Source organism: Curcuma longa, chromosome 11 (assembly GCF_044706935.1).
Source record: "Curcuma longa cultivar G26 ecotype Majalengka, Jawa Barat chromosome 11, ITB_CL_G26_1.1, whole genome shotgun sequence".
Lineage (NCBI taxonomy): Eukaryota > Viridiplantae > Streptophyta > Magnoliopsida > Zingiberales > Zingiberaceae > Curcuma > Curcuma longa.
Window position 1 is genome coordinate 33,096,422 of NC_133871.1, and position 10,273 is coordinate 33,106,694.

Genomic DNA, 10,273 nt, shown 5'->3' on the forward strand with positions numbered 1-10,273 from the left:
GCTCCATGGTGCAGTTCAACAGTGAAACTTTCTTTACATGTGTCTTTATCTAGACAGGAATAAAACAAATTAAATTGTCTGCTCGACAGAAAGTACAATTTGATCGCTTGGCATTTAATTACGAAGCTGGAAGATGTGTAGAGCTCTCATGGTGCTTGCTTTCTTCGCTCTTTAAATCATTCACAACACCCTTCAACCTTCCTTCCACAACATCAAGATCCGGAATTAGTTGCAAGCATGCATCCTGGAATAGCAGCCAGCGGCAGATGCTCACCTTCACCTTCAACTCTGGTACCATCCTTCATGGCTCACAGCAGCAGCGGTAGCATTCCATGCTTCAGCTTCACCGCCACCGCCACTATTTCTGCAGCAGAAGAAGAGCAAACGAGGCTGAGGTTAGCAGCGGAGGAGAGGCGGAAGAGGAGGATGGTGTCGAACAGGGAGTCGGCGCGGCGGTCGCGGCTGAGGAAGCAGAGTCAGCTGGCGGAGCTGTGGTCGCAGGCGGCGCGTCTCCGGTCGGCCAACCGCCGGATGCTGGAGGAGTTGAACGGGGTGATGAGGGAGCGTGACGAGGTCCTGGTGGAGAACGGCCAGCTGAGGGAACACGAAACAGAGCTGGAAAAGAAGCTGGAGAAGCTGCAAGCTCAGGCCGGTGGTGGTCGTGTTCCAGGGAATTATCAGGAAGAAGTATATATTCTGGTCTGATAGAGAGTTTGCAGAGTGATCAAGCAATCATATAATGGAGTCCTCCTTTCTTCTTCTTCTTCTTCTTGTTTCTGTTTCTTCATCGCTGAGAAATCTCATCTGATGTTTGCTGTTTGCAATTGAGGGAATTTAGGTGGAGGAATTCAAATGTTGTTGGATGTCAACGAGGATCGATCGACTTGCTTCGCCCAGTAGGCTTGCTTAGCCCACCTAGCTAGGTCCGATTAATTGATCCGACCTGCATGGCTCGACCAATAACAGATCTGCTCATCTGCCTGACTTGCCTAGCTTATCCCGACTAACCCACTCGGATGCTCAACCTAATTAACTTGACCGGATGCTCGACTCGACTAGCCCAATTGACCCACCTAAATCAATTAATTGTCCTACCAGTTCGACCAGCTTACTCGATCCAATCGGACAAATTGAATAGATCCATCAGCTTCTTACTTGACTCAGTACTTGTTTGCTTACACCAATCGACTGAAGTGGAGGACGAAGAATTTAATTTCCCAATGCGAACAAAACTCCTGTTTAAGATCTGGAAAAATCAGGCCTTGGCCCAACTATTCCGGCCCACCATCAACTTGGAGAGGGCAGGCCATCCATAATACAGGCCCGGGGTCTGACGGCAACAAGAAAAACAAAAGATATAAGGATAGGAGAAAAAAAATTTAAGAGATAATTCGGAGGTATACCATCGCCGTAGTCAAAGAGTTCGGATCAACCCAGATAAATCACCTGAGCTGATTCCGCCATTGGATGAAAAGGAATGAGTTAATCCATTCTACTTGAATTAGATAGCTAGATTAGTTTATGATAGCTAAGTCATTAATTTTATACATTGAATATATATAGCAATGAAGGAGGGTTTCTCGATCCAGTGGTTGAATTAGTCACCATTACTGCAAACTCAACGTGATTTTTATGTGAAAGGAAAGTGCATACGAGAAGTGCCATCAAGGTGATGGATGAGTGAATGCTACATGCAATGGTAAGGATGGAGCTCGCTCAAAGTCCCCATCAAATTGCTCATACTCCACATGAGGAGGAAGTCCGATCCGATCCTCATGAGTGCATGGATATGGACAAGCTAAGAATGCATGCATGGGCCACGTCCCTTTCTACGTGTTCTTGCAGAAAAAGTATACTTTTGAGCCAGGACATGAGCGGGAGTTTCAAAACGCCTGGAATGCTGTTGCTGGCAAATTATATAAAGATCTGCTATATAAATGCAGAAGTAAGGGCACCAGACCATCTTGGATCCCAGAGGACATTTGGGCTGCATGGAAAGCAGTATGACAAGCAGAAAGATGGCAAGCAAATGCAGCGACAGCTCGGTCCAACAAAAAGACCGAGCTAGCTGGCCCTAGCACCAGATCCACAAAACATACAGCTAGATCCCGCTCCATTGTGGAGCATACCTTAGATTTAGTAAGTTTACAATTAATAAATTTTTAATTAATTAGTAATGTCATTATTTTTATTTAATTGCATTTTTGATTTTTCAGGAGCACCAGTTACAGCGTCCTCCTACTTGTTGGGAGATTTTTACGAAGACACACAAGTTTATTGATGCTCGCTCATAGGCATTAGACGTAAGAAAATAATTTTTAAAATTATTTCACATTACCGCCATGTAATTCTTATTTTTAATCTTAAATTTTATAATAATTTAATTTTCAACAGGCTGAATATTCTGCTAGAGTTGCACAGGCGTCTGCGCCTGCAGTTGAGGGAGGAGAGAGGCAAGAGCTCTCAACCGACCAGTTGAATGAGATCTACTATGATGTGGTCGGTGGGAGGAAGAAGCTCCACCCTCTACGGTCTAGGGTCTCAGGCGAGAGTCGTATATGATCGTGTGATGGCCCCTAGAGCCAGGGGTCATCCCAGCAGATCTTCTTATGTGATTGAAGCCCTACAAAAAGAAAATCAAGAATTAAAGGATCAACTCGCTGTATTAGAGGGCCAGCAAGATCGACTCGCTATATTAGAGGCGCAGGCAGAAAGTTAAGCTTGGCTTGGGCGGCAGATGGCGGCCTTCGGCTAGACGCCATCGCAACCTGCTTTTGAAGCGCTGCGAGCTGCGATACAAGGTGCGGACCCTGATACGGAGACTCAGGACCCTAATGCTCCTGATTAGTAGTTGTCTGCAAAGTAGGTTAGCATTTCTATTACTTTTAATTTTTTTAAAGTTATTACTTGTAAGCATTTATTTTTCAAATAAGTTGTTATAATTAAATTATTACTAACCTATTTTTATTGTCTTTTTGTAGGATCTTCTCTTTTGGCTGGGCTCGTTTAGATAAGTTTTTGATATATTATTGTATTTTGACATTAGATACAGTATCAGTGTATCTACATATTTGTGTTGTATTCAGATATTATTGTATTCAGATTGTATTAATGTTGTATTCAGATATTTTGATATGTGATGTATTTAGATTAATGTGATGTATTTTGATATGTGGTGTATTTTGATATATTGTATCTAGAGATTCTTGGTATGATTGTATTATTGTATCTAGAGATTTTGATATATAAACAGGAAATTCAAAAAAATAAAATAAATTATATAAAAAAATAAATTATTAGCAACGAAATTTATCATTCCGTCGCTAATAAATAATTTTTTTAAATTTTTTCTTAAAATTTAGCGACAGAATTATAAATTCCGTCTCTAATTTGCGACGGAATTATCAATTCCATCGCTAATCAACGTTTATTTTTTTTATTGTTGATAAATTAATAACGACGGAATTATAAATTCCGTTGCTAATTAGTGACGGAATGTATATATACCGTCACTAAATAGAGACGGAATTATAATTTCTGTCGTTATTAATTAGCGACGGAAAAAAAATTCCGTTGCTAATTAATAGCGACGGAATTTTTTTCCCGTCGCTAAAGTGACGTCAGCGACCGAATTTTACGCGACGGTCGATTTTCGTCGCTAATCGATCGTTAACCTCGATTAGCGACCGAATAGCGACAGAAATGGTCCTTATGGTTAATCAATCAAGTGATCGATTAACCGTCACTAATTTTCTTCCCAGTAAGCCCCGTAGTCGATCAGAGAATCGATTACTCTTATCCATAATCGATCAGTGAATCGATTATGGTGGGTTCTGTGGGTTTTTCAATTTCTCACAGAATGCTCTGTAATCGATCCGATGATCGACTAACCAACCTAGCCCTTGGTTAATCGATCCATCCATCGATTGCACCAAAGTGAATTTGAAACCCATCCAATCTGATCACTTGGTTAACTCGTGTCTAACCCGAGCCAACCACATTAGATCATGTATTCAGAGAACAGGCTCCCAAGCCTTCTCTGACAATGATCCAGTCCGAAGACAGGCTACCAAGCCTTCTCCGACCATAGTTCGGTACAGAGAACGAGCTACCGAGCCCTCTCTGACCTAATCCGGAGAATGAGCTCCCGAGCCCTCTCCAACTTCATTCGATCCAGAGAACGAGCTACCGAGCTCTCTCTGATCTCATCTGGTCCAGAGAACGAGCTACCGAGCCCTCTCTGACCTAGTCCGGAGAATGAGCTACCGAGCCCTCTCTGACCTAGTCCGGAGAATGAGCTACCGAGCCCTCTTCCACTCCATCCGGTCCAGAGAACGAGCTACCGAGCCCTTTCTAACCTAGTCCGGAGAACGAGCTACCGAGCCCTCTCTGACTCCATCCGATTCAGAGAACGAGCTATCGAGCCCTCTCTGACCTAGTCCAGAGAACGAGTTACCAAGCCCTCTCCGACTCCATCTAGTCTAGAGAACGAGCTACTGAGCCCTCTCTGACCTAGTCCGGAGAATGAGCTACCGAGCCCTCTCCGACTCCATCTGGTCCAGAGAACGAGCTATCGAGTCCTCTCCAATCTCATCCGTCATTGGTCAATCTGAATATATTGAACTTAATTCTTATCCAACTAAAATGAACTTAAATCTGTGTCAACATCAAAACAATAATCAGCACAAACTGCATCAACAACAACGTGCATTGTAAAGTAAAGGGATCTTTGAAGTTGTGGTGCTCCCTCAATGGACACATGAGGACGAGGGATAGTGGGTCTCACTCTTTTTTTTTAAGGGAAGAATATAAAAAGAGGTCTGCCCCCGCGAACACAAGTATGAGCATATTTTTCAATCACTATTGGTGCAAGGAGCACTAGTCTGTACTTAAGGTTTCGATATTTGACAATACACCTAGGTTTGGTGGGTTTGACCAAGGGTTGATCTAAACAGAACCTAATGTTTGAGTATGAGTGAAGTTTAGTTAGGTCAGTTTGACTAGAAGACTAGCGAGAAGTCTTAGTTAGTTGGATCGAGCAAGGAAGTCCTAGTCATGTTGATCGGACAAGGAGAAGTCTTAGTTGGAGGCTAGGTAGGGGAAGTCTTAGTTAGAGGTTAGGTGGGAAAAGTCTTAGATGGAGGCTAAGAGAAGTCCTGGTGAATGAAACTGAACAGGAAGTGCTAACTGAAGATTAGGCAACGGAAAGTCCAAGCAGGTCAAGAGTGACTGGATGTTTGGTAGGTGGAAAGTCTACTTATGTAAGTGACTAGTCCTAATTGGATGTTAAGCAAGGAAAAGTTCAAACATGTCAAGGGTGATCGGATGTTTGATAAGTGAGAAGTCTACTTATGGAAGTGATTAGTTCTAACTAAAAGTTAGGCACGGGTAAGCCTAGTAGGTTAGACCTATAGAGTAAAATTTAGGTAAGCTTAGTAGGTCAGACGGACTACAGGTAAGCTTAGATTGTTTGTTTATTTGTATGCTAATCTTGCAAGAACCAAGAGGTAGAAGTAAGACTGAAGAAGCATAAGAGAAGCAAACCAAAACATAAATCAAGTTCGGGTCAAATCTAAGTTGATTGGATTCGTGCACCCGGATGTTACTCTAGTGCCCGGACGATCCAAGTGCCTCTGGATGGTCCAGGTGCCCAGATAAAAGAATCGGCCCCGATAAAGATCGAAAAGATCATATCTGATCAAATCAGCTCGGGGTGCCCGAATAAGAATCCAGGAGCCTAAAAGCATCTATATAAGGAGCATCAATCTACAACAGTAGAACATCTCTACTATTCCAAATTCGTCGTCCTGCGATACTGTGGAACGCAAACGACGTCTAACTCGTGCAACCAGAGAAGCTCCAAGAAGGGTGTGTTACATTCAAAGACTTTCAGATCAGCTACACGGGTTTTGACCTTTTTATATTATGTCTTACTTTTGTAATTATTCATTCTATATATTTTGGACTGTAAGACGAATTTCTCCACCTCTGAAAAAGTTTCGAAAAGGAGACTATTAGTGGACGGACGAATGTCTTCCCGTGCATAGGCCTTAGACGTACTAATCCTAAGAGATTAGGAACCAAGTAAAAATCTACAAGTCCCTTGCATTATCTTCTAATATCCACTGCTAGTATCTGTGACAATTGCGCTATTCACTCCCCTTTAGCGTGCTCACCTCGATCCTACAGTCACTTCTTTCTACTTTTCTGATTCTTCTTACTCTAGTTGCTAGAGTTAACTTCAGCGTTAGAGTGGTTGTGTCAAGATTCGTCTTGACCCCATTCTAATCTCTTATGGTCTTGCCGATAAGATACAATTTTGAGTGTTTAGTCTTCACAATCGTCGACCCGTCACCAACCTTCTCATTGGTGGTTCCCTCCTATTTGATCTCATACCAGATCAAATTGACATCGTCTGTAAGAAATTCGAGTTGAAACGTTGAGATGGGAGACACCAGAAGGACGCATGACTACAATCATGACTCTGCTAGCTAGAGAGGTCGAGGTGAGACTATCACCATGATGAAAGAAGAATTTAACTTGCCTATGGCGGCCATGGTAGACAGAATATTGCAAAGACACACTTTGTTGCCATTGGCTCTTGCCTTGGTGCCCTTAATCCATCTGGAGGTACTTGTGGCTTTAACACGAGTACCTATAGCCCCACCCGTTGTGTTCTCAATTCCTGCATTAATGCCTAACAAGGTATCAACACAGGAAGAACAATCTCGGGAATTATGAGTCTTCGAGCCTCCAATCAAAAACTTCAACAAGGGTAAAGTGCTTGCACTAGCTGAGGAAGATACGACACAAGGCACATCCTTCTCTTGGTATATCCTCGAGGAAGAGCCGTCGCGTTAATTCTGACATCCTCAACTCAAGGAGTATGCAGGGTCTTCAGATCTTGAAGACCATTTATGCCTATTCGAGAGTGCCTCCCTTTTACACCAGTACACCGATGGTATCAAATGTCAAGTTTTCTTAACCACCCTCTCGGGATCGATGCAAAGATGATTCAGTCAGTTAATGCCCCTCTATCTCCTCCTTCAATGATTTTCATGTTTCTTTCCTGCAAAACTTCGCCAGCAGCAAGTGGTACCTCAAGATGCCTCTCAACCTCTTCGCCATGAAATCAAAGACTCAAGAAATGCTTCGAGAATACATCCACTGATTCAACCGAATCGCTCTAGATGTCCCATCAGCCACCTCGAGGTCTTAGTTTGACAAGTGCCTTTCACAGGGATTAATGGATGAAAACTTGTTCCGATCCTTGGCGAAGAAGCCGCCAATCAACTTTGAAGACCTTTTCAAACGGGCCGAGAAATATGTCAACATGGAAAAAGCCCAATCTACCCGAAAAGGAGAAAGCACCCTACTGACATTCGGCTCCACTCGGCAAGACAAGATTGCCTTGAATACGCTCCGACACAAGCAAGGATCCCATCCCATCCTTAACTATGTCCTTGCCTATAGGGGGGATAAAGGACAAATAGTGGTAGAGGACTTGAACACTTTCATGGAACCGACCCCATTACCCGTCGAAGGGAGGCCCCATTCTACTCCTTGGATGAAGTTCGGACGACCAATATGTCATGGAATTCCTCCGACTTTAGAAAAATCTTCTTCGTCAACCTTGTAGTTGGCCAACTCGACCTTAGAAGTCTCCACCTCCATTGCTAGGTGCTCCCATCGAGCTACTTCTTCAGTCCCTTTCTCTTCAGCCTTAGCCCTCAGCCGCTATGACTCCTCCCGTATGGCTTGGAGCTCTGCCAGTCAGACCTCAACAAACACGACCCTAGCCTCGCGAAGGGCTAACTCGACCCTCGCCTAGTCCATCTCCTTGACTTTAGCAGCGACAGCGGTAGCAGCCTCACACTCGTTCGCTATGCTGCATCTCCTTGTACCTATAAGACAGATTTGATAGTTGGATAACAAGCTCTCGTTAGTCGACCCATAGCTGTAGCATGCAAAAGATCGTCAGTCAAAAGAAGTGTAAAAGAAAATCATATACTCCCAACCTACCTTCATCATATTTAGGCTCATGGAATTGCATATATCCGTCAGCAACCTTCTCTGAGAGGCCTCCTCTTCGGTGGCCAAGGGTGAGGGTTCTGCCGGGTGTAAGGGATGACATCTGTCGTCGAGGAATCTCCTCCCTCGAACTAAAGCCGAGGATAGACGAGCTCGGACTGCCAATGAGAGGAGAAGTCATCGACGCTTCAATGGGATCTGGCAGCGACCTAGAGTGTCAGCTCGAGGACGAAGCGCCTCCACTCGGACTCATTGGGGGGGCGCCATCTACTCCTTTTGTTTTCGACTTTGCTTGCAAAGTTGGAGTGGTTCTCTTGATTCACCTGATGAGAGCATCTCGGGCTCAGTAGTTGAAACAAGAGGCTGAGGATCAATTGGAGTTGTTTGATCTGAAGTCATATGTTCCAGGGTTCTCGACCCACCTTCATCGATTCTTGAGGGGGGGGGGGGGGGGGGGGGTCAGGTGATGAACGACCACTTCATCAACTGCTTGTTTAGGGAAGCCCTCATTAACGCGTCGGCTGTAGAGAAAAAAACTATCATCACAAATTTTAAAAGAAGCTGACAGTAGTTTTCCTTACCCAAGAGAAAGTCGAGTTCTGACTCAAGTTGGCTCAATCCAAAGTGGAACAACAAGCTTGCATCAAATAGAAGCCCGACCTCAAAGTGGAGACCGTTCAAGGTCTCAACGACTTTGAGGTAGATGGAATCCTCTTTAAATTTACCTAGGGACGGTTGAGGTGGTAACTCTGTCAACTACACAGTCGATCAGTTGAAGGGTTTATGCAACTAAACATAAAAGTACTGAGTCTTCTAGAATTTGTGCGAAGTCGGATACTTATCAAGGCGTTGAAAGCTGGGTCGAGTAGTGAAAAAGAAAGTTTCAACTTCTGCCATCTTAGGATAGATAAATAATGGAAGATGATTGGTTCTAGGGAAATATTATACATCTGAAAAATGATGACTACATCACAAAGAAGGCAAAAGGTATTAGGGGTAAATTGCTACAAAAAATGTTAAAATGTAAAGAAACTTGGCAAAAAAAAATGGGGTACATGGAATCGAAGACCGTCGACTAACCGTGGGAAAAAAAAGACATGACCATCTGGTGGGAGGTGAGGTAGGTGAGGTCGCTGGTCAAGTTGAGGAATATAGAGGCAGTAATGGCGAGGGACTTCAGAAGTGGACCTTAATGTAACCCTATTGTCCTTAGTAAAAGTGGAAGGAGTGGTCTTAAACCAGGGAAGAGGGGGAGAAGCCTCATCGACGACCATGGCTAAAACCTAAAGAAGTTAATGGAAGATGAAAAACTTACAGGAGTAGAGAGGTTGCTAGGTGTGTGAACGACGGAAGAAAAAGAAGGACAAGCGTCAAATGAACCAATGCCTCATAAGCGGTGGCCCTAATAAAGGTTGGTTCTGCTTGCACAAGTCGTTCGATGGGAGCCGTTAGATTAAATGGTGTCGAGCCTATCACCTTGGTCATCCCGTCCACAAGGTCTAATAACGAATCATGTGCAATTTGACACCCTTACCTAAGCAATCCCAACCATAATCCATGATAATCACAATCACCACATCTACAAGGAGCATTAATTATCAGCATGGGATCTCGATGGTTCCCGAAGCATGGCATAGTCACCCAACCCTAGAGATTGTCATCAACCCAGGTGAACTTGACCAAGTCGAAGGTCCCCCGAATCCATCGAACAGTAACAACCATCTAAGTTCAATTAGTCGGACTCCTACCTCCTTTTATTAAACTTGAAAGGGAGACTTGTAATGTGATGGGTAGTCAGTCTCCATGTGGTTAAGTCAAAGTCAAGAGTCAAGGCTGCCCAAAGGTCAAAGGGTATGTGAAAACATGATTGAATGAAACCCACAATAGTTGGAGCTCGACTCCGACTCTTAGGCTTCTTGACACCCGACTCCGACTCTTGCGTCTCTCAACGACTGACTTTGACTCTAATGCCTCTTGACCTCAGTAGGTATGATACTCAGTCTCGACAGAGATGGCAAGACCGATAGAGAACATGGAGAGTGTTGGACAACGCTAATAGAGCATACAAGGGATACATGCACTGTAAAGTAAGAGGACCTTTGAGGCCGTGGCGCTCTCTCAACGGACATGTGAGGAACGAGGGATAGTGAGTCCCACCCTTTTCTTGAAGGGAAGAGTATAAACTTCCGCGGGTGCAAATATGCACACATTTCTTCAGCCACTTCTTTCTACTTTTCTGGTT

General features: G+C 43.9%; 1 protein-coding gene across 1 annotated transcript; it reads left to right on the forward strand.

Annotated features, from left to right (window-relative positions):
- The first annotated feature begins 237 nt into the window (after positions 1-237).
- Positions 238-705, forward strand: LOC141837603 (basic leucine zipper 43-like). Its single transcript, XM_074724981.1, has one exon. The coding sequence runs from the start codon at positions 238-240 to the stop codon at positions 703-705; it is 468 nt and encodes a 155-aa protein (XP_074581082.1).
- The last annotated feature ends 9,568 nt before the right edge of the window (positions 706-10,273 follow it).

Excerpts from the sequence above, each read along its gene's own strand:
- LOC141837603 (XM_074724981.1), top strand. The coding sequence starts at position 238 with ATGCATCCTGGAATAGCAGCCAGCGGCAGATGCTCACCTTCACCTTCA.